Below are 24,120 nucleotides of genomic sequence, written 5' to 3' on the forward strand. Positions count from 1 at the left end.
ACAGGCCCTTATAATTCAAGTTTTTTAAAACGTTTTTTCCTCTCTCCTGTTTTTAAGTGCAGAACTTATTACACTTCCAATCTTGTATTTCTGTGTGACTAGCAAGCATTAGTCTTCTGGGAGTTAGGCAGTGCCTTTCAGTAGGTTCCTCTGCACAGAAAGTTATTTTAATATTGTGGTATAAAGCAGCAAAAATCTGTTTTAAATTGAAGGAAATCTGAGCTTGAAGCTCTGGTTCTTCTTCTCAGCACTGACTGCAGCCCATCCTTAGATAAGCTGTTAGATTTGTGGTGATATCTCAACTCAATTTGCTGCACTTTCAAAAGATTTAAGGAGTTAGTGTCTACAACAGCTTATTTTTTCTCTTCACTAAGCACTAGGAAAAAACCAAAAACCAGGAAACAAAGAACACGCCCCCCCCCCCCAATTCCCCTGCCACTTTCCATAATGTTTTCTTTTGTCAGTTTATTGTTATGCTGCAATGACTCCTTGAGTTTTCAGCCCCTCTCAGTACATTAGAGTTATGACAAGATGTCAATAGAGCTTTGTAAAAAGCTGATGAATTTGTGTTCTTGTACCTGATCTGTCTCAGAATTGTTCTATCAGTGATGGAGAAGGCAAACTGTGTCTCATTTCCTATGTGCAGCTTTCTGCCTTAACTAGTCCCCGATTCTGTCTCATCACCACAGAACTGTCTGCCATCCATTTGACAAACACATGATTGCTACATGGTTTACCCACTCAATTATTCACTAGCAAGTATGTCCATACACTGACATCACATTACTGACTAGCTTCAGGGTATTGTGGTCTTTTACCTGAGTGTCTCTGCTGAATACTAAAGCAGAAGAGAGTTCAAAGAGGGAGCTGATTGACAAACACAAAAGAACCCAATTATTTGTGTAGCAAGCAGCTTCAATTTGTCCTGTTTGCACTGATGTGAAGGAAGCAAGAAAGCTGTTCCTGGCAAATCAGTTTAAAGAACGTGCTAAATCATGGAGGACTGGGATTCATAGGAATGAGATTATACAGACATTGGATTGATGCTTGCCTCAACTGGCATGAAGGTCTTAGAAATGTGCAATCATGGTAATTGAAACAGAGGATGCCTGACCCAAGCTCCATTAAAGCCAGTACAATGCCATCTTTTCGTTTCAGTTTTCCTTCATACAGGCTTGTGGATCAGACTGGTTTGAAAAAGCACCCAGATGTTGAAAAAGATATATCTAAAAGCTTTAAGAACTATAGCCCTCCAGGTTTGCGCTGCTATCAGGTGCTTTTGTGTATTTTCGTAGATATTCATGCATGTCTTTTTTTTTTTTTTAGCGTTTTCTAGAAATCTGGATGTAAAACCTCTGACTTGTTATTTCAGCATTCGGTGTCCAGCCCCAGTTATACCTTTTATAAAATTTGTATTTTCCTACTACCTCTAAATAAAATAAAAAACTCTCTTCACTTACACTAATATTTCAGAATATAAACTAGAATTTGGTTTGAATTTGGTTTGAGATATTGGCATGGGTCCCATATAAATTCTTTCTTGCTGACTGTTCTTCAGTTCTTACAAACTCTCTGAACCAACTTCAAATGAGCTCTGCTGATTTACAGCAGTTTCAGACCTGACCATTTTTCTGCTTGCACAGTGACTGTGTTTATTGATTTTCTTTTCTCTTACCTAACGTACACAGACCCTCATACTGTAGTTTTTAACATATTTAATCTCACTGAAAGTCCTGTTAGCTTGTGGGGCATTGGTGAGGCTTAAAGTATTTATGTTCTTTACTGTACAAGGCAGTTCAGATTTATTTTAACTTAGTGCGTTCCAGTGAGGAGATTTGTTTATATGAATGTTTGTTGCCTGCATCTAATACCACTTCTTGTTTACAACTCATATTTTTTCTGACATAAGGAGAACATAGGATTTTAATATATTAAAAAAAATATTATCCAGCAATGCCAAACGCATGAGCAGTTTTACATTTGTAGGCAGCTTTTGCACACTGTTGATTGCATTTCAGTATGAAGTGGCTTGCATTTTTATTTGGCTGATGGATTCTGATGAACATCCAACACTGAGTAAGAGAGATATGAGTGTTGCACATATGGGAAATGAGAATTTTATTAAAGAACATAAGAACGGAACTAGCTATTTTTTTATGATGATGGAACTCTTTCTGTCTTAAATCAATGTATTTGCAGGTGCAGCCTTCATCACAGCCTCATTCTTTCAGCATTGGATGATGCTCTTTCTGAAAAGGCAGCTTGAACATCATCCTTTAAAAGGGTCAGAGTTGTGGTAGAGTCTTTCAGCCAAGGCTTGAAAGTTTTTGTATCTGTGAAAACAAACTGTAGTCAGCTAGTTCCATCTTGGCTCTAATTGCCTAGCAATGATAGAAACTTCTAATAATCCAAGAAGACCTTATTAGTTTTTCTCTATATGCATACCTTGAATTATAGAGTTCATGACAACAGGATAGAATTATTGGGCAGATTCCAGTGTTAGTTTATGTTAGTGGTGTGCAATCACTGTAACAATGCATTACTTCTCCTGCACTTAGGGACAGTCCCTATTTTCCCAGTCTTCCTCATATACATATCCACTAAAAAAGTGCTAAACCTCTTTAATTTTGCTCTTCCATGCCTAGTCATCATCTTTTCTATGAATTCTGGTTGTCCCGAGTTGATGCTGATTTGTATTACATAGTATAGATTGATGCCCTTTCCAGCAAGGTGAGCTATCCTTTCTCACATCCCAGCCTGGTTTTGAACTTATGTCTGCTAAATTTTCATAAAATAACTCAATTGAAAAGATTTCCAAATATGACCTATTTAATTTTAAAAAAAATTATTAAATGAGGTGCCTCTGAATTTGAACCATTGTCATAGATAAAAATCCATCCAAATTTTTGTTGTGTGCAATACAACAATATTAAAATACTCTTTGCAAAATTTTTTATGGGTCTTCACGCTTGCTTGTCTTAGAGCTTTGTTCTCAAAAACTAACAAAATGTGTACCTCTCAGGAAACTAAAAAAATGTATGAGATTTTATTAAAATCCTAACTCTTAATCCCAGGTTTATGTAATGGAAGTTGTTACTAAGCACGGTTTACTTATATTCTTTAACTCCATCAGGCTGAGCTGCTTAAGATGAAAAAACAGGCTCTGGAAACCAAACACTTTATAGAAAATCAGGAGGCAGAAGAGAGAAGACTCCTAAAAATCATTGCTGAAGCTGATGCCGAGAGGCTGAAGCAGAAGAAGGAATTTTCTCAGGTAGGAATCTCTAATTTGGCTTTTCAGACACACTGCATTCTGTTCCCTCATTTTTCCAGATTCTCAGCTACTGTAAATGTGGTACTACTAAGGGTTCATAGTGCTGTTGAAACAAAAATGTTAAGCTACTGAAGTGAACGAAATACATAGTGTATACTGTTCAGGTGACTGAACCCTTATAGGGGAAACTTTCAGGCCCTTGCCATATTTCTTTCACTAATAACAGTGAAACCTCTTAATGTACATGATCTTGACTGATGCAAATATAGTTACAATAATTCAGGGTTTTACTGAGAAGATTTAACAAAGATTATTGCTTTGCCCTGCCTCCTTAGGTTATCAACGAGAGAGATATCCTAGGAGCCCAGCTTGTTCGGCGCAATGATGAAGTGGCTCTGCTCTATGAAAAGATAAAAATCCAGCAGGCCATCTTAAACAAGGGTGAAACCCAATACCGACAGAGAATGGAAGACATCAGACTTCTTAAGCTGGAGATCAAAAAACTTCATCGTGAGAAGGGAATACTTGGCAAGAGTGTGGCTAATGTGGAGGATCTCAGGTAGAAAAACTGATTGAATACATTTCCGTAGTGACTGCATCCATGATTCGGTGTTTGAGACAGAAAATATGTTTTGTGCACGGTAAAGATTTGTATCAACACACTTTATACCTTGGAGAAGGGGATTGTTTGGTCTGACCTCAAACACAGGCTGGATTAAATTCACAAAACAACTTATCAGCAATTAAGAAAATTAAAATATAAGAGGAAGGAAAGGAGGAAAAAGACATATTTGCCAAAGTTGAAATAGTTTCTGTATTTCACCTGGTACTGTGAGTTACTGCCTACAGAATAAACTTGACAGACAGCAGCAGAAAAGGTGTTCATAGTTCACTGAGCTACTTAGTGGTACCCAAGGCCCAGATTAGTGGAACTGCTTTTTGTTAGGCAATCCACAGAGGATGGGGAACACTCGACATATTTATAACAAACCCCTGCACATTTTCTGAGCTCTCTCCTTCCAGATTTATATGTAGAGTTGCTCTCTGAGACAGATTTAGTTAAATTTTCATTGAAAGTTGTGTTTCTTTAAAACAGAAGTTTAACAGCCCCAGCCTGATTTACCTCCTTCTTCTCTGGCTTAGTGCTTCCCTTCTGTTTTTTAACCCTCCAGTATTTGAGATGTATTCTTTGCTGATGGGAAACTATTGTCATTTTCTATAAAATCAGTCTTGGTTTGTAAGGACAGGCAGCTATGTTTTTAGCAGATAACTATCATACTAATTTCATGTAGCTGCCACAGTTTTGGGTGAGATCTTTAGTTTATCTGTATCAGTATAATTCCGTGGCCTTCACTGGAGCAAATTAACTTCAATCTGTGGTCAGTCCCATTGACTCCAGTGGAATTTTGCCGGTTTGATTTGGTGTAACAGAAGAAAGAACTGGGCACAACAGTGGCAATTGCAGTTTTTATCGACTGGCTGCAGACAGGAATAGGATTTGAACTTGCTGCCCAAATGCATTCAGCTGAAAGTGTGTTACTGTATCGAAACTCAGGGATGGTATTGAAGTATAGTGCGATGCATGCCATGATGGGTGGATCAATTCTTGCTAACTGCAGCAGCAATCACATACTTTAATGAAGTCCAAAACCATCATGAAATTTGCCTGTCGAAAGGCTCCATTTATCACTTGTGCTGCTAATTAGCTTTCCTGATTTGCCAATAGGAGATGTGGGTTATTTCCTCTTCCCTAACCTTGTCCAACCTCACAGTGAAAAAAAGGCCTTTTTCTCTCTAGTGAGCTAAATGTAACTCTGAGCTTAGTGGGAGAAGATTCAGTGGGGGAGTAGAGACATGGTGATCCTCCACTCCCTTTCCCATTGGAGAATTTACAGGATCTATCCACCAAAGTGATAAGGGTTGGACAACTGCAGAATGTGCCTTTTTTTCCCTGTCCCTCGGCGCCCTCCCCCCTTCCCCCATCCCCACCATAGGAACGTAGTTGTCAAAGCATCTTGGGAGTGCTCAATTAATTTTAAATTCAGCAAGAAATCATGCCTGAAATTCCTTGAGGAGAGGTAGTAAGAGTAAAAGAACTCAAACTTGGGTTCTCTAAAGAACAGTGCCCATTACACTTAGGCCCTAGAGTATGTTTTACTGTATTACGTGAGCCGTGTAGATTTAAAACCTTCTTTCAAACACAAGCTGTCAGATTCAATACAGGGGTAACTGGATATGACTCTGTAACTGATCTGTAGGTTACTCTAGATGAATTAACTGTCCTTCTGGCCTTAACGCACATGGGAAGACGTGGGCGGTGAGATCCAGCAGGCTGTGGAGGATGCCCCAAGAACTGATGAAAAGTCCTGGGTTTGAGCCATTCTTACTGAAGTGAGTGAAGAGGTCTAACTGTGTAATCTTAGGGTTCCACTTGTATGGAAGTATTGGTGTTGACTATTAGTCACAAGAGTCACTTGCCAGTGCTGTAGTCCATGGGAGAATAATTTGTTAATGTTAGTGTTCATGTTTGTTCGTACCTTGGTCACACTGACGTGGTTTTGGTATGGTTTTTTTTTCTTTTTGTTTTATGCTGGTCTTAAGACAGGAGGTTCATCACATGCGGAAGGAACTATTAAGGGAACAGACTCGGTGCAAAGTTTTGGAAGAAGAACTGGAGAATCCCTTGAATGTTCACAGATGGAGAAAATTAGAGGTGATGTCTCAGCATTTCAAGTTCCCAAAGCCCATATTACCAAATCAGTGACACAGCATAAAGCCTATTTATTTTACTGTTATGCAAATTATATGGAGGGGCAGGCAGGCTGAAATTTCCATAGTACCAGTGGAATGGTTGACTGCTGAATGGTTCCCTTGCACAATGCAATCAGTGTTATTTTTGTGTCACTTTCTCAGCGAAAAATTGCAGAGGTATTTGCAAAGAGCCAGTCAAATGCTAAAGGGAATAAGAATGCACAAGGTGAATTTAGAAGGAGGTGATTCCTTAACACAAGTGATGAGAAAGAGGATGATACGGGAGAAATAAAACTCTACCCTCAGCAGTTAGAGGGATGTATATGGGAAGAACGCCAGAACTGGAAAGGGTCAGGGAACAGGTAGACCTGGGAACAGACAGACATGCAGTCAGAAAGTAAATTACATCTATGAGAAAAGGAAGAGGCCTCCCAAAGGTGGTGGGCTCCCAAAGATAGCCATTCCAGGTAGTGTGAGTTCAACTGTTAGGCAAACAACAAATCTAAATTTTCACACTATTTGAACATGCAAAACGAAGGGGAAAAACAAAAAATATTGTCAACCACAGACCAAATATATGAACATCAATTGGCGTCACTGGATATTTTTGAAGTAAGTCAGAGCCAGCTGTGATTTCTTTGTTGCATGGATCTCTGATCTGATGCCAGCCTAGGTTGCTTAGCTGCTGTAATACCAAGTGGTAACATGCTAGTTCTTACAGAAGCAGAGCTGAAAATTTTGGCTGTGCTTACTAGCATGATAGTTAATTTCTTATCTGTCCATGCTGGGCTTAAAGCTGAACAGTGTGCTTAGCTTTTCTTATGGAAGGGCAGTAAAATGCAGGATGCTGAACTAGGTTAAAGATGTCTAGATACAATCTCCAGCAGCATCTTGTAACAAAGGAAAATCAGGCCAGTCAAAACATCAGGTGTTGGGAAAATCAGTGTATAAATAGTCTGATAATGGGAAATGACGTCCTTCCATTCTAGGTCACTGGTTTGTGTTTGGAACACAGAAAGGCCAGCAGATGGCAAGATCCATATGAGATAATCCTGATGGAGTTTTGGTTCAATTCCTAATGAACAAACACCCTCATATCACAATACTTGTCACAAATTGGCACCATGTTTGGGTAGTGCTATAAAAAAAATCAAGAACTGAGTGGGTCATGGGGACTGAACTACTTTTTAGCCTGGTTTCTCAGGAAATGTTGTGTTGTGAGCACCGCATGCATATCTGTGTTAGTGTCTCAGTTAACTTGAATTGATTAGTCAATTGAGATAAAATCAGACAAAGGATTGAGAGCCATGAGATACCAAGTTCCTTATAAACTCAAGCAAATATGCATAGAGTGGGACTTTATTGGAGCCTTTACTGCAGCGTGAGTTTAATCTTATGAGCCACCAGAGACACCACATGAGAGAGGAGAGACCATGTGGGAGAGAGGTGGTGTGAATGGGGAAAAGCTTCAGTGAGAGTTTGCTCCTCATTAAAGGATCCAACAAGAAGATACAAAGTGGTGGGAAAGTGAGCTTTGCTGGCTGCTCCTCACAGGATTATTTGTTTGTTCCATAGAGCTTCCTCCAGATGCAATCTGTGACAAAAGAATGAGAAGGGAAGAAGGAGAGATCCTGGTCTTAATCTCTCAACCTGTTTCAAAAAACTATATTCTTTTGTTCAAGAGAAAAATGTTCCTCTCATTAAAACTAAATTTGAAGTTCTTAAAACAGGGGGAAGGACTTGCACTGCTCTTCATACGTCAGTGAGCATTTCAGTTTCTGCTAAAAATTATATACTAACCTCCTTTTCCTTCCCTGCCATGTGGTTCTACCAATCTTTGTTGATTTGAGGGTTAAGCTCTGAAGGACTCCTATTTATATTAGGTGTTTTGAGGGGGATTGATGAAGGTGGTAGTGTTAAACATGAACATGCTCCAACTGGTCTTCAAGAGGCAGAGATTGCAGTTTCAGGACTGCTTGTATAAATGCCATTTAAATAAACCCCAGCACCGCCCTTCCCCCTCCCCTCATTTTATATTTGTCACTTTTGGTCACTTAGATATTATGGTTTTCATCTGCAAGCAAGAAACACTAACTTGTTGTAAAGTATAATTTTTAAGACTGCTTTGGTCTTGTCTAGGCCAGTGACCCAAGTACCTACGAGCTGATTCAGAAAATGCAGAGACTACAGAAGCAGCTTATCAACAAGACAGGTGAAGTGATAGAGAAAGAATTGCTCCTTCAGGTACTGCGGCATCATTATTTTGTTGTATCTTATTAACATATCTGACTTAACCTGCATTCTCTGTCTGCTCAGATGTGCCTCCTGAATATTATTTAGATGCATGACACTGAATTTCTTTTGCTTGCCCCTTAGATAGCTTTAGATGGCAGCACTGACTCACTGAAAGAGGACAAATAGCATCTGATTAGTTGATATTTATATCCTGGTTACTGATACCTGGACAACTCTGGAAAATAAAATGAAAGGTTTGCTTTAGTTTATTCATGGCATAGATTAGTCTTCAAGTCAGTGTTAGACTTTTGGAAAGGCTATTTTGTCCTTTTTTGTCCTTTTCTGTCCTTTTCTTGTCCTTTTTTATCCCTTTTTGTCCTTTTTTGTCCTTTTTTTGTCCTTTTTTGTCATTTTAAACATGCCTGTTACATGGAGGACCAGGACATGAAGGAAAATACTTGTTTGATTCCATTTGTGCTTAGCTTGGCTTTTGGCAGAAGGAATCCTACAGAGTTTGTGTGATTTAGATATGTTGCTGTCTGGGCCATGTTCGACTTCAAGGTCTTTGTGCTGAACTTTGCCAAAAAGTAATTTTTGTGATAGCTTATCTTTTTTTTAATGGTATCAGATGTCCCCTAACCCCAGTGATACCAACAAGATTTATGTTGTAGAGTCAAGGAGAGATTATATTCCTGTAGTGCGAACAGTGCTATCAAATATAACAAAAAAAGGACTGTCTTTGGGCTTCAGCCATGGGTGTAAAACTGGGAAATCTGTCTCCTTCTCCCTGGTGACTGTAGGGATAGCTACAGTTTGCCAGCTCTAAGTACGATTTTAATGTTTTGGTTTCAAATACCCTAATAGTCTTGATAGCTATGTTGGGTATCACTCAACGGAGAGTAGGCTGTGTCCTGAAACTCCTTCTGTCTTGACAAGAAGCTTAACAGATGTTATCAAGGTAGGGTTTGTTTCTCTTTCTCTATTGTTTCATAGGAAAAAATAGATCTGCAATTTCATTTGAAGGTAACGTATGGTGTATTGTGCCTTTGCTTGGAAAAATGTAATCTTTGTTGCATTGCACAGAAATGCTGTCAGTGAAATAGTCTGTTAGCTTACACAGAATGTAGCAAAAATATCTTCAAATTTGCTGTGCTTTACCCATGCACAAACCCAATTCTGTTAGATTTTGATACTTTAGTGCATATCTTGCCTTATCCTTAGTGCTCCCATTTAGCTATTATCCTCATTTAGAAGTGAAGAACTGGGATCTAGGGGTACTAAGCTGCCTATTATTTGAAATAATAGGTATTTGAGCTTATGTTACTATACTAGCCGTTGGCATAATCTGTCTATGCAGCAGTCCGTGGCAACTCTACATTTTAAAATTATTTGTCTAGATTTAAGTCAGACTTTGGCTATATGAAATTTTATTATTGTATTTAGAATTGTTAATGAGATCCTTTGCATCCTTAATTCAGGCACCAATTTCCTGTTCAGCAATGCTGATGTGAAGGTCTCCTTCACTGCGATTAATGATATAGAAAAGGCCAAAAATACCACACTCCACAATCTGTTCAGGGCTTCACCATCAACATTTCTGAGCTCTTATTTGGTTTGCCCCAGTGTTTTTGAGCCCTCCACAATGACTGAAATAGGGCTTTTTCATAGCAGGGCCTGGGTAAGGAGAGGTAACCAGAGGTAGAGGGTATCCCCCAGCTCGTTTCTTCAGAGGGCTGTGTGTCCTACTGGTCATGGGTGTAGGGTGTGCAAGCAAAGTGTACTGGCTGAGCTGCTTCTGCTCAGTGTATGGATAATCTTGTATGGGTCATTTTATTCTTTGGACTGGTTTTCCTATATACGTGTAACATGGTATCATGACAATATCTGTTTTTTGAAGTGCTCTGATACTCGCTAAAGCAAAATGCTCACTAATAACTTATGAAACTGATGCTATCATGTTCCAAACTCCTCTGGTGAAGGAGTCAGCCTGAGGAACACCTCCAGCAGAAGAAGATTAATGGAAAGCAATAATGTTAACTTTTTGGAGGGAGCTGAGCTGTATGGGCCAGGAGGGTTGCTTCACCAGGCCCTTTCTCGGCAGTATATCCTTATTCAATGGAGTGTAGGGTTTGATCCTGACTAAAATTTCCCATTATGAGAAACAGCAGCAATTTAGCTCCGATTTCTGGAAAACTTTTTTTTTGTCCTCTTCCACTTGCTTAGTGAGTTTGCTGCCTGGTCAATATAGCAGCCAGTGTATGAGGCACTGCTCCCCCATAAGGTCTGGTCCTTCCTTTTTCTTTTCTTTTTACTTTTTCTTTTTTTTAAATCCTGGTAGATCATCTCATACTTAAAGGCATTCAACATCTCTTTTTATGGGTCTCTCCTGGAAGTCAGCTCAGTTCAGTTCAGTCAGTATCTGCTCATTTGCAGGAGTGGGGGAATTGGTGACGACGTGGACTGTGCCTGGCTGGCATAACATCCCCGGTATTCAGAGTCAGAGACTGCAGGAGCTGAGGGATACAAACTTAATAGTTTTCCCCGTGTTGTGTTTGCTTGCGTAAGTCACATGTCCTCGTTCCCAGTCTTCCTCATCTGCACCTTGCCCTGTGACAAGGGCATAGCCATTGCATGTGTCTGCTTTAAAGCAATCTTAATCTCTTGCTTGCCATACGTGACCATTTTTATCTGCCATCAGGCTGGCAAATAGGGTGTTTGTTGAAGGTGAAGATTGCGAGTGTCTGTGTATATGCTTTCTGTATGTCCATATTATGTAACTTAAATTCCATCACATCAAAGTGTAGTAATAAAATGGAGTGCAAAAAGCCACGTGGATTGAATATTGAGTGTTAAAAACAAAAAACACTTTTGGAATTTAGAAATAACCCACATCTGGAAATGGTTGAGCCCAGTGTCAGCAACATGCAGTTTGATTTGTAGGATATTCACCTTGCTGAATCCTCATGCAGAGCCATAATGTTTATATAAGGAAAAAAATAATATAATTTGTATTGTATGCACTGTAGTTCTGCCTTCTGACTGTTAGGTTTTTGGTTTGGGGTGGTTTTTTTTTGCAAATAGTCTTTTAAATGAAAGCTGGTTTATGCAGGAAACAATGTTTCAGGATGAGCTGGATACATAAATGGAAATTTTTGCTAAGTAAGGATCACAGTATATAGATTCATGTAGAAAAGCATCTGCTTACTTTACTGCTCCTGATGTGCATTTGTTCATATCCTTTTTATTATTTTTTCACTATTTCTCACCTGTTAGTTTTTTTAAATTATGCAGTGTAAAAGCATGCTACAATCCATGCTATGTGATTAAAAGAATGATTCCCTGTGCTTCAGTCAGAAAATTTTGATTGCTGACAGTACAGGAAGAACTCAGCTTGACTCTAAAATTCCATACAAAAGTATCTTTATTAACCTGTAGCAGGGCACATTTTTTTGTATCAGACATTTACTGAGACGTATTGAATATGCAAAACTATGAATGTTGGTTTTCTTAGAATGACTTTTTGGAGTTGAGCACTTTAATAAAGGTGTAGAAAGATGTCCTATGTTATAGACATTATTAAACTTTTTTCTTGTTTCTGATTTATCTGTGTCCTGTAGCCATAGCATCTTGGGTTATAACGTATCAGCTCTCATACACCAAACAAGTGTGGACATCCTGAGACTTTGAAGAGTAGCTGCAAAGCAGGTGGTCATACTTTCTCCTTTAACTCAGGCATTCTCACAGTTGTGAGCTGCTGTGCTGCTAAAAAATGCCGTCTTAAAAATCAGATCCAAAACCAAGGTCTTAAATACATACGGTCAATAAAAATCCAACAGCATTTTTGCCAAACATAGCAAACATTACTTCAGGGTTAGCCAGCTTTCATGTTTGAGTCATTACCTTCCTTCTGAATTTGTGCAGTGGAAAGATACATTATTTTTTGGTTCTTTTCTAAACCATTTAGTAATACTGCAGGCTTTGTGGAGAAATATGTTGTGTGTTAATCAGGGGACTTCAATGGTGGGTGAAGATCTTTGTGAACACGTGGTTTGAGCAAAATGTGTTGTATAGCCATAAGGTATTATTATTAATAAACAGAAGTGCTCTGCTGAACAAATCCTGACTGCAAAAAAAATACTTGCTCACTTTGTATGTGGGGCAAATCCCTCATGTAACCAAAGCTCTATGGCTCTACTGCATACTGAACAGCGATGTGGTAAACTCGCAAAGTAATGTATTACCTTGTTAGGATTATGATTAGTGTGGTTTTACAAACTTATCCCATTAAAAGTGAATTATGCACTGCTTTATTTGTTTCAGATTTAGTTCTTTCTCTTCAGAGTGAACTCCTCTAATTTGATTTTATGTCTGACTGAACAGAATTTTATTCAGCTGCACGTCTTGGAATGGATAACAGTGGGAAGATTCACATTAGATATCGGTTGCCTCCATTGTCAGTCATCTCAGAAGATTGTTCATAAATGTAAAAAGAGAAGTGCAATCAAGATTATTTGTGGAGGGAGGCAAAGGCAAATGTGTTTCATTTAAACTTTGCATGTAGCAGTGGAATTATTGTTCTTCTGTACATACATATTTTTAGTCACTATTGTTTTAAATTGTCAACAATCAATGACCAGGACTGGTCAGAATGTGATGCTTCCAGGCCATTAGCATCTTGAGCTCATAGTTTCAAAGAGTGGAAGGGCAAAAGGCGTGATTAGCTCATATATCTGACTCAGAGATTACAGCCAGATAACACCCACATGTCCTTGTATTGAGCCAAGTTTTGAGCTAAGTTCCAATCCCCCCAAAGAACTGATGGTCCCACTGACAGAGAGGAGGAGGAGCAGAGGGGATGCTGCTGTCTCCAGTATAAATCAGCAGTTTCATTTCAGGTATTGTAAGACAGCAGGGAGGAGAAAGTGAAAGGGACTTTCTCTGTGACCTTGGGCAGGTTACTTAGCTTTTGCATGCCTCACTTTAAGTAAAAAGGGAAGAAAATAATTTCCACACTTATAGTGGTGCGTGAATGAATGTATTAGAGACATGACTCAATTCAGTAGTAACAATAGCTAGCTAAGCACCCAAAATAGGCAGATGTTTTATATCACTTGCACTAACTTGGTAGTAGAGCTGTTCTATCCAATTCAAAGTTCTTGTTGCTATAGTGTCTGAGCATATACATAACCATCTTTATTTCTCAGAGCTGGTACTACAGTTTCATAAAGAAATCTGCTTTAGAACAGTGTGTTACCGTGTGGGTTTATGCAGGCTGGCAGCTACTCAAATCAAAGTTTTCTCCCAGCTAATGGAGGAGTTTTGTGATTTGCTTCCATGTATTTGTTATACAATTTTTTTCTGCCCATTTATTATCTAAAATACTGGTTTTTTTCAATCTATATAATTTTTTAGCCCCGCTCATAAGAGCCTGGTCCTCTTGAAAATAATTTCTTTCTCTAGCTTGGCGGTTTCGTGAAGCATGCATCTGCTGGGTTCTTCGTTGCTCTCACAGTGCTCAGGTAGCTTCTGTTATACAGCATGTAATGCAGAAAAGTGTACTCAAATGCCGAGTAAGAGATTCTCTCATCGGACAGCTTGCTAGGGAAAATAGGAGAATACACTCCTTTTACCTGCCTTTAGTTTGGTATTCTTAAGGTCCAGTTCAGTTTTATTTTAGGTATTATCTGTACATCTTCAAAATGGCTGGGATATACTTTATCTCTCAAATTTGGCATTTATATATTTTCGGTGCCGAGTATAGTGTCTACTTGGATTTGAGAGTGTAACCCACTTACACGTTATATGGCGGGTAGATAGTCTGAGTTGGGGCACTCTTTTTGGCAGAATTATCTATTTTCATAAAAATAACTGCAATTCACTTCAGGAAACCGATGACTGTAGAATCCCTAAGAGTCTCTTTTGACCTGGCCATTATTGTTTCTGTGTCATCTTGCCCTACAAGAGATTTTAGCAGAGGTAGTTTGGGAGAGTGTTTTGTGCACATTGAAACTTACAGGTGAACTGCAAAATCCACTGCCAGAATAGAATCCTTTCTTTGCTGCTCCTTTATAATTTATATATAAAGTTAGCCTTTTGAAGGGATTTTTCTGTCTGAAAAGGAAGAGGAAAATTTTCTTTTTGGCTTTTTATACTTTACTAGGACTGGGCTGTTTTCTACCTCTATGTCCTGAGGATTTGTCTTCCTCTGGAAGCACTGGATTAATGCCTGATCTTGTGGCTGAAGCTAGCGGTTCCCTCAGCCTTCAGTTAAAGGGGTGAGTATATTGAGCTTTAGGCCTGTTCTGTGCTTAAAAGCACCATTCCTACTGGCAAAAAAGTCACTTTTCTGATTTAGTGTATACCAGCTCTTGAATGGCAGAAGACTTTCTTGCCAGTATAATGGCATCTAATTGCATAGCCAGTAGCTGGCATAACCGTGTCAGCACAAAGAATTTGCACCACTAAGTGAGAAAGCTAAAACTTCTGGCAAAACTTCTAACCATTGATCAAATGGTTCCTGATCTAGGAAAAAAAGCAGAAAAATGCTTTCCTGTCCTTATAAAAAACTAAGTGTTGTTATGTATCTTAAGGAAGAGTAGAGAGAGCAACTAGTACCTGGTGGAGTGTGATTTTTGAGTTAGTGACTCCAGTTCTAAGTTGCTGGCCAGAATTTAAAAGGATTTATATTAGAATATAGAAATGAGAAATACAGTTTAAAAAAAAAGTTTACTTCCCCAGTGCCATGCAGAATTAGGCACTGGTGCGCAAAGGCACACTGTGAGAATTGCCTTGATTTAGAATTGGACTCTGAAGAGGATCTTTGTTCTTTTTTCAAATGAAAAAATAATGTATTCCCATGAACTCTGGCTGTAGCCCAGTTCTAACTAGTGCTGAACAAAAAAAAATTCCAATTATCAGCACAATATTTTGATGCACAACAGTCTACTGAGTTAGTGCCATCAAATTAACTTCAGTCAAGTGCCTTGAATCTGATTTGAACTGGAGTCTCTGATGCAGTATGAAGTGGCATATGGAGGTACTTAATGCATCGAGTCATCCTTCAGGAGTACTTTTTCAGGTTCTTTCCACCTTGTGCCATCCTTTTATTTTCCTTTTGTTGTGCTTGAGATGTTCATTGCTGAACTAGGGCTTTGATTGGGGATTTTAACTTTGGCTCTAACTGGAAATGTTTTGTATTTTAGTATTGGTGTTAAATTGAAGGATTAGTGTCTTTTAGTGATTCTATGCCTGGCATGATGATTTCTCCATGTAATTGGAATTTCTCTAGTGCCTTTTGCTCTGCCACTGATATTATTTTTCCAATTAATTATTTATTTTTTAAAAACAGATTGTCTATCCAGTAGGGTTCTGTGAGTAGGGAAGAATGACTCACACTGAGCAAATTTTAGAATCATTGTGTTAATTCCTGGTGCAACTTACCTGGGCTCATATGCAATCCTGTGATGATGTAGTAATTACTCACACATAAACAGGAAATTTAGGTGTCACCCGTGTGAAGGTCTGTTGAGTATCTACATATCTATCTGAAAGTTTAAGAATTCAGTAGAGGTTTGAGGGATGTTCAGTTCTTGCCCTTGCTCTCCTCAGAAAGGGGTTGATTTCTATTTCTGCATATTTTGAATACACTTCTTGGTGCATTAGTTTATTTTAGTCCTTCTAATCTCAGTCCATCTAGAATTAGATGATGTTCTATGCTATAGAAACTTACAGCACGATAAACTGCTCTTAAAAGCACACTGACATTTACATTCTTTCCCTCCTCCCACATATGTTGCAATGCACATGGAAGAGAAGAGTCTTCCCAGGAAAACAGCCCTTTTGGTTTTTTTGTTTAGGGTCTGTTTGTTTAAACAAAGTTTTGAAAAACCAGGCAGGAAAGGTGCTGGTCACTTTAATTTCATCAGGTGAAGATAATCAGCTGCTCTTTAGAGTAAGAAAATAATTTTCCAATAAAAATAGTGCAAATATTTCTGGCACTGGGAAATGGGAAGCCAAGCAGATTACTTAGCAATCAAACACAATGTTTTTGGTGAAGATTCTTACTGAATCTTTGTAGGAACTACATTGCCCTCATAAGCAAAGCAGGCTTTCCATGATAAATGGTTTTGGATAAAGCCAAGATGCAAATTTATTTGAGAAATTAGAAGAAAACAGATCAAAATAACTTCTGGGTATCTGCACCATTTTTAGCTGCTCTAGTGGTGTTTTAGTCAGAAATATTCATATGCCATTTACAAAGATGAGAAAGTTGCAGGTGGAGTAAAAATCTCTTAGAGTTTATAGGTGGCAAATGTACATGAATGCATAATCTGTTTTTAAAGTTTTTTTAGGAGAATTGATATATTTACTTGAGTTTGAGCTTGAAAGAGAACTTTAGTGGGTCATCAGATGCCATTCCTCCACATCATGCAAGATTAATTTAATTACACAAATACAATCCTCCATGGATGAATGTCAGGTGTAGATTAGTACTGTGTTCTAATACATGTGCTCTCAGTCCATTAATTTTAGCATGCATGAGAGAGATTGTTGTCTTGAAGTATACTGTGGTTTATGGTTGTGAGTTTTCTCCCACACGTCTAACCTGCTGCTGTAGTCTGGCCCTGGCGTTTCTGAAAAGCAAGAAGCAGATAGATGTACTAGCTTATTCAGCATGGTGGTCCTGGGAGTCTGGGAGCCTGAGTTTCATTTCTGCGTATCTTCCAGGAGTTTTAGTGAATTTTGGCAATTCATGTAGCAACTCTTTGCGTCCAGACCGTTTTGTAGAATGAGAAGAGGGTCACTGCCCTGGCTGGAAGCAGTACTTCACCATAAGTACATTAAAGATTTAACAGCACTCAGCTACTGAAAGGAGGAGGCCATGTAATTACCCAAGGTACATCACTGTTATCTGTGTCAGAAAAGCAGAAACAGTGATCACTAAAGTATTTTATTCAAATGCAGTACATCTGGTTTGAACCCAGAAATCCTGAGCATGGATACCTTGTGTCAGTGGACTTAAAATATTTTGTAAAATGGCAAATTCCTAAAGCTCTTACTCAGTCAAAATTGCTGTTAGCTTCAACGATAGAATAAAACTTGAGTAAAAAGTTCAGGAATTGTTCCAGTAAATAACAAATAACTGAAAACAAACTTGTTTACTCCTCATTCCTGTATTCAGCATGTATCTGGGAAGGAAATAAATCTGCTGCTCACCCCAGGGTAAAGTATATTAATCAACCAGTTATCTTGTTAAGGGAAAGTAAATGACTCACTGTGCTGACTGAATACATTGCAGTGCACAAACTTTGCAGTGCTGTTAGCAATCCGATACTGATTGTCAGCCATCCAGAAGCTGTTAGAGAAGTTAAAATACCAGAGGATTACAACAGCACCATAGTAATACATTCACAAGCCCATATTATATAGTGTAGCCCAGAACCAGCTGCAAATCTTTATTATTCAGGTGTACCCTTTGGCCAGTGTTCTTCCACTGAGAGAAGGTTATTCTGCTCCTCTCTCAGCAGCAAGATATAGACAATCTACAGCATCCCATTCAGTGATGGATTATTATTTTGTATGATAGTTGCCACAACAACAACAAAACCCAACAAAATAAAACATTCCACAGGGACAGACCAGATTTTATCTATTTCCAATCACTTATTTTCATTCTTATGGGAGTGTGAATAGTGCTGTTGTTGAGCAAGCATGTGCAGAGAGATGCAGCAGACTGATGTTGTTTTGGGGCAGTTAGGGGCAGGCAGTTAGAGTTACTGTGGTTGTTTTAAAAAAGTAGCTGAAAATTGGACACTTGAGCACACAAGCAGGTGTAGAAAGAACCCTGTTCCTCATTGTTCACTCTGAGACAGCCAGACACGAGCTGCTGAGTGCACAAGAGTCATGAAGCCCATGTAGGGAGACTGTCTGCCAAGTAGGGTGCATCAGTCGGACAGTTGCTCCACATCCTCTAGGCTCAGCACTCAAGTCTCCCCATGCCTGTCTGCAGTAGATACAGCTGTAATTTAAAAAGGGGATGGCACACTTGGGCACAGCAGCTCTTTTTACATGAACTTTAGGATTCACTCTCTTTCCCCTTCCTTTAGTCCTGTTTCTGTTTCTTTGAATTTTAAGAACCAGGCAGGAGGAGCTGAAACAGAACTCCTCGAAGGATAGCAGAGGGTCGGCTCTAATTGCAGTGAGTCTGAAGAAAGCCATGTATTAAAACATTAGTGATTTCAGAATTGCTGTATGTGTTTCTTAGATGCACTGTTATTTCTTAATAGGTTCCAAAGTGTAACAGGAGACCACTCTTTCTTCCCTGAGGTACTTGGTGTATGTAGGGAAACTCTGCTGTCCTGTCAGAAAGACGTACGTAGGCTTTACTGCCTTGTTAGACAGGTATTTGTAGGTTTAAGTGGTGGCTTGACTTTGAGACAGCTGTGCAGAGGTGGCAATTCCAGAACACCAAAGGACTTGAAGCTAAGTGCTCTCATCTTTCAGGGAAATCTAAGGATCTAAGTCAAGCAGGTGATTAGAGATGTAGGTGCCTAACTTACAGATAGGTATTCCTAGAGGCAGCTCTGCAGTTTCTCTGACCCTTCGAGGTCATCTGTCAGATCAGTCAGACGTGAGAGCAGAAGCTGAGTCTGCTGGGAATCCCCATACCCAGCCTCCACCTGCAGGAACAGCTAATGATTAACAGCAGAACTGTGATAATTCTCCTTGGATTCATCTGATGTTTTAAAAATCTAAATGGCTATTGAATAGCTAAAATACATGCTGTTACACTGACATTAAAATACAGAGGTTTTAAGCCAAATAGTCTACATTTGAAAAAGATACTTCGGTTTTTTACTTGAAACCCTGTATATAGTAATTATTAGCCAGTAGAAGGTGCCCCATTGTTTGCTTTGCAGACTTATTCACTTAGAATATTTAGACACCTTGTCAATAGATTTGTATCAACCTCTGAATCTCCTCCAGGACACTTTAAGACAAGCCGCTGCTAGAATGTGAAACAAAGGTTTGTTTAGAGCCCTCTTCAGTCCAACTGTCAAGCTGCAGGCACTGTGGAAATAGCTGGAATATTTACATCAATCCATGCCGTGTTGAGGGTAATTCTCACTTTCAAGGAACAGCTCACTTTTCTTTTGTGTGTGTATACGTGCGTGTGTGTTTCTGTTCGCACATGTAGAACAGGGGATAATTAATTGATCATCTTCTGCAATGTAACGTATAAACACTGTGATTAAATGAGCTACTCTGAGTAATGATTTTATAAACTCTTGTGTAATGCCAATAGTAAAAAGGGAATTGCAGCTGTAATTTCAGCAAGAGGCATCCATACCATTTTCTTCTCATAGATTGTTATCCTTGTGTCTCAGAGTTCAGAAGTTGAAAGGAGAGGAGGATACATAAGCTATTTGTTTGTCTACTGGAAAAAAAACCCCTATTTTCCCACACACTCCCTAAGAAAGATACAATAGTACCAGTACCTAGCAATAATAATAAAAATAATAATAAGTTGCAATTGCACTTTAGCTGGAAATGTTTGTACTTTGTTGTTCCTGGAAGATGGTAATAATGCAGCACTCAGCTCTAACGGTTACAAAAAGGAGTCAAGGGTGAAGACCTTAGAAGGTGCTCCAAGTGTTTTTTCCCCTCTCATTAAGCTGTTTTGAAAATGCCAGTCAATTTGGTGCAGTCTGCTCTGTGCCAACAGAAACAGATTTGCTCGTGAGAAGCATTATTATCAACTGGAGAGATAAGTCATAAGACAGGTTTAATATAACTCCATTTAGAGTGGTGTGAATTTCACCAAAGACAGGGAAATGATCCCAGCCTTTCCTTCAAGTTGATGGCAGTGTTTTAACAAGAAAAGCCCAAATGTCTCATGCAGTATTAGTGTTACCACATTGTGAAAGACTTCAGTGCCCTATTTCAAACCTGAATTAATTTGCCCAATAAAAAGCTCACATTGGACAGTTAAAGGGGGGTCTAGATGATGATGAAAATATAAGCTGTTCTAGGGAACTGCATGCTTACAAAGGTGTTTGCTGATGGATGTGGAATAGACAAGAAAGAGCAGGAGCTTTTGAAAAGTGTTTATTGAGAAAGTTTATACTGCACATTTCTCACAGTGCTGGAGGCAACTTTTTTCTATTGTTTCAAAATCGTGAAGGTTACTGTGTGCTAATTTTTTCTACACTCATGAAACTTTTAATCACAGGTGTCTTGAGCCAACAGCTACTCTATTAGGTATACATATACACATAAATAAATGTGCAGTGTATACAGGTAAAATGACTATGACTAGATGTCTATGTCTATTTATGTATTTAATTCAGATTTCAGTGTCCTGTTTAACACTTCTGAAAATGGATCACAACCTCTTAAGGATGCTCTGCTGCTGCATGGCATCATAAACAAAATGGCTCTGGAGTTCAGCATAGCACTGGCATTTTGGTTATAGTGCCAATAAACAAGAAACCCCGGGTGGCACGTTCACTGACTTGTTTTCCTCACCAAGGCAATAAGGAGCTGTAGTGTGCTTACAGAGTTACTGTGTTGCTTTCTCCACCTAACTAATCAAAATAAGGATTGTTAGCTAGGTTAAATGTTTTGGGGTTTGCCACCATACTCTACATTGAACACTTTTGTTCTACATCTTTATCTTGTTGAGTTTATTTCTTTACCTCAGTTACTGGAGACAGAAGCTGACATAAATGAAGTTTACTGAGTCAAAGAGTTTTTCAGGTTTTGTGTGTAGGGTTGTTTGTTTTTAATAATTTGTGTGATAGAAAGCTTTCGGTGCACAGTAAGATTTTTGTAGGTCTGGCGGAAAAGGTTGGTGTGCTGCTATACCGGGTAAATTTGTTGAATTATCTACTTGGAAAGACAAGCTGATAAAAATGAGGAAGCTGGGACTTGATGGCCTATTTCTGCTGCGAATACATCTTCATTAAATGGATGGTCATCCATTGACTCTGGCTCAGAATGATACCCTGGGCTAACTAACAAGACAGGTGATTTCAGGAGTTTCCTAGTGTAATGGTGAGGGAGAAGATGCTATAAAATGGAGCCTCATCTTCAGAGCTAATACCAGATGCACTGAACTATCCCAGCATTGCTGACTGCCTCCCACTCCTGCCAAAGCAGTGAAATGCCTTGGTGTCATTTTGGGAATGTGCCTGATGGGACTGATGGCCCCTCTGGCAAGGAACAATGAGAAAATTGGGCTGTGCTGGTCGGCAGCAAGAGCTTCTTTTGAAGTAGGATTGTGCTGGCAGAAGTGATTCTTGTTGCTGTAGACTGAGCAAACTCATGACCACCAAGTCCTGAAGAATCAACTGAAATTTGCCAAACACCCACCAGTCCTCTCCAGAAGAAAATTATTTTTTCTCCATTTGCTGTAGAGCAAGCAGGCCAGGAGAACTCCAGATTCTGGCTGAGCCAGCAGCTAGTTAAATTTAGGGGAAAACAACAATTCCCCCCTCCTCCAAATTAATAGGCGAGAGACTTGGGGATGCAGAAACATATTGTCATGGCCAAGCCTAAAGGCAGATCTGTGGGCTCCTCAGAGCTCCTCTGGAAAACAAATCTAAGACAGGAAGGGGTGTTCTGAAAATAATGTGGAGTTTTATTTACACAATTTTTACAGCAGGTATTCACAGAGGCACTGAAATTCTCCTTGGAATGCCTGAAAATTGACTGTAACACTCAATCTGAGTCTCCCCGTGTGCCCTACATCCACAAAATTAATATGGCCTCATCCCTCCACCACCAGCTTGACTTAGTTTATGCCATAAACCAATGAAGCTGGTTGACGTTATGGGCTCAGTCCTACAGTCAAACACCTGCTGAATTCCATGGGAATTTTGCCATGGGAAGGATCACATAAAAAGCTTTGGTACTGGCCTAGGCCTGATCTGAGAACATTACTATTACCAGTGAAGGCTTAACAGCATGGAGTTACAGAGAGATATCATGGATCTTCCTTCACATCCTCAAGACGAGTAGTCCCTCTCTCATGGTTGTGACTTTCTTCTCATCTCAAGAATGTGTAACTGTGGCAAGATATAGGCTGTGACTGGAGCCTGGCACGAGGACGAAGGGGAGTATGAGGGGAGGCAGTTTGGGACAAGCCAAAGAAACCCATCTTACACATGCTATAAACTTATTCCTGCCCAGTGGGCGTAGGGTTTCAGGTAGCTTTTTCTCCAACATCATCTGCTCAGCCACCAACAGAAATAAATGTAGTTTACTGTCTTCTACTTTGGAAAAAATTGTGTTAACTGATTTCCAGTAGGCACCAAACAGATCATATTACCCTCTTGTTTTTGGATTACTACTACACCGCTGATCATCCCTGCTGACTTAGGATTTTCTTGTCAGTGTCAGGCTACCTTCTCTCCATCTGGCCCCATTGGGTTCTCAGACGTTCTAAGGAATGCACTACAGCTGAAAGCTACTTTGGATACCAGTCACACACAGGCAACCCTACAGGTCCTTCTACATGTTTTATGTAGCTATTTATAAGATATCTGCATGTAATACACATTGCACAGGTTGTCTGTCCTTTGAATATAGCTAGAGTAGTGTAGAAGCAAAATTTTTTATTATTTTGTGATGAATTTTTTTCCTGGGCATTCCTGATTTCTTATGTGTAGAGATAAAAGTACCTGCTGTAAGCAGTGGATTTTTGGTGGTAGTATCACATGTGCCTTGTGACTGACTTTGTTTTACTCTGGTGGTTGCTGTTTTAAAATTAATTTAATTGATTTTTTTTCCCATCCTGGGGTAAAATGTCAGAAATTACAGAAATGCCAACCTGTGAATATAAACTTTTGCTGATGAGGAAAGAAGTATCCAGGTTTTTCTTTTAATGTTTTGCTGACATATGGTGCTTCTAACCTAGTGACAAATTAATTGACTAGATGTAAAAGAGATGGACAGCGCTTCGCAAGGAAGGACAGGATATGCATTATAAGACAGCTGGTTATGCCTCTGTTGGATTATGGAGACAATATACATCGGACAGCTAACGAGTCTCTGTTGTATAAGATGGATTCTCCTTATAATAGGATTGCACGCTTTGTCTCTAAATGGGGTTATTATACACACCATTGCACAATGTTTGAAGAGCTTGGTTGGCCCTTGTAGAGGGTTAGGAGAGAAATAAATTGGAAAACAATTGCACATAAGACCTTCAATCCATCAACTGCTCCATATTTATCCAAATTACCGTTACACTCTTCCAAAATACAAATCTGTGATACATTCAGGGGTGGAATGTTAATACTGACCGGCCAGATTTTGACAAGGTAGATTTTTCTTTTGCTGTTGTTTTTAACTTGCAGTAAAATCTTCCTTCCTCAGGAAGAAAAGGTGGCAGTGTAAACCACTCATAGTGACATTCTCTCTACTGAGAATGAATTCTCAATTTAATTTTTGCCACTATGCAAACTTTGGTGTGAGTCTTAGGAGGTTTTGATTTTTCCAGAGATAAACTGTGAAGAACTTAATTTATAAGAATCTCTTCCTCAGTCATATTCAGAGTTTAAGGGCAATGCTTGCAAAAGTGATTTATGATTTGAAGTGCTTCCATTTTTGGGTCCCAACTTGTGACCATTATAATGCATGGTTTTCAGAAAATACTGACATCTAAAAACTCTGGACCTCTTATGCTCCTGAAGACTGGACAGCTATAATTTTATGTCTTCAAAGCAACAAGACACTTTTGAAAATCGTGGCTCAACCACTGAGCAAGGCCAAACGTAGCAATTCTAGGTGATGTGAGGGCACCATTTCCCACATCAACAGAAGAATTCTATGGTAAGAGTTGTAGACAGAGCTTA

The 24,120-nt window shown here is 39.1% G+C and overlaps 1 protein-coding gene across 1 annotated transcript in view; it reads left to right on the forward strand.

Moving 5' to 3' along the window:
* CFAP58 (cilia and flagella associated protein 58) overlaps positions 1-24,120 on the forward strand; it is a 60,624-nt gene that overhangs the window by 28,416 nt on the left and 8,088 nt on the right. Inside the window, exons 13-16 of the mRNA XM_064464478.1 lie at positions 3,134-3,274; positions 3,610-3,833; positions 5,876-5,987; positions 8,165-8,269. Of these exons, the coding sequence (XP_064320548.1) occupies positions 3,134-3,274; positions 3,610-3,833; positions 5,876-5,987; positions 8,165-8,269 (582 nt within the window). The remainder of the gene's footprint in view (positions 1-3,133; positions 3,275-3,609; positions 3,834-5,875; positions 5,988-8,164; positions 8,270-24,120) is intronic.

This window comes from Phalacrocorax carbo, chromosome 12 (genome assembly GCF_963921805.1).
Source record: "Phalacrocorax carbo chromosome 12, bPhaCar2.1, whole genome shotgun sequence".
Classification (NCBI taxonomy): Eukaryota; Metazoa; Chordata; class Aves; order Suliformes; family Phalacrocoracidae; genus Phalacrocorax; species Phalacrocorax carbo.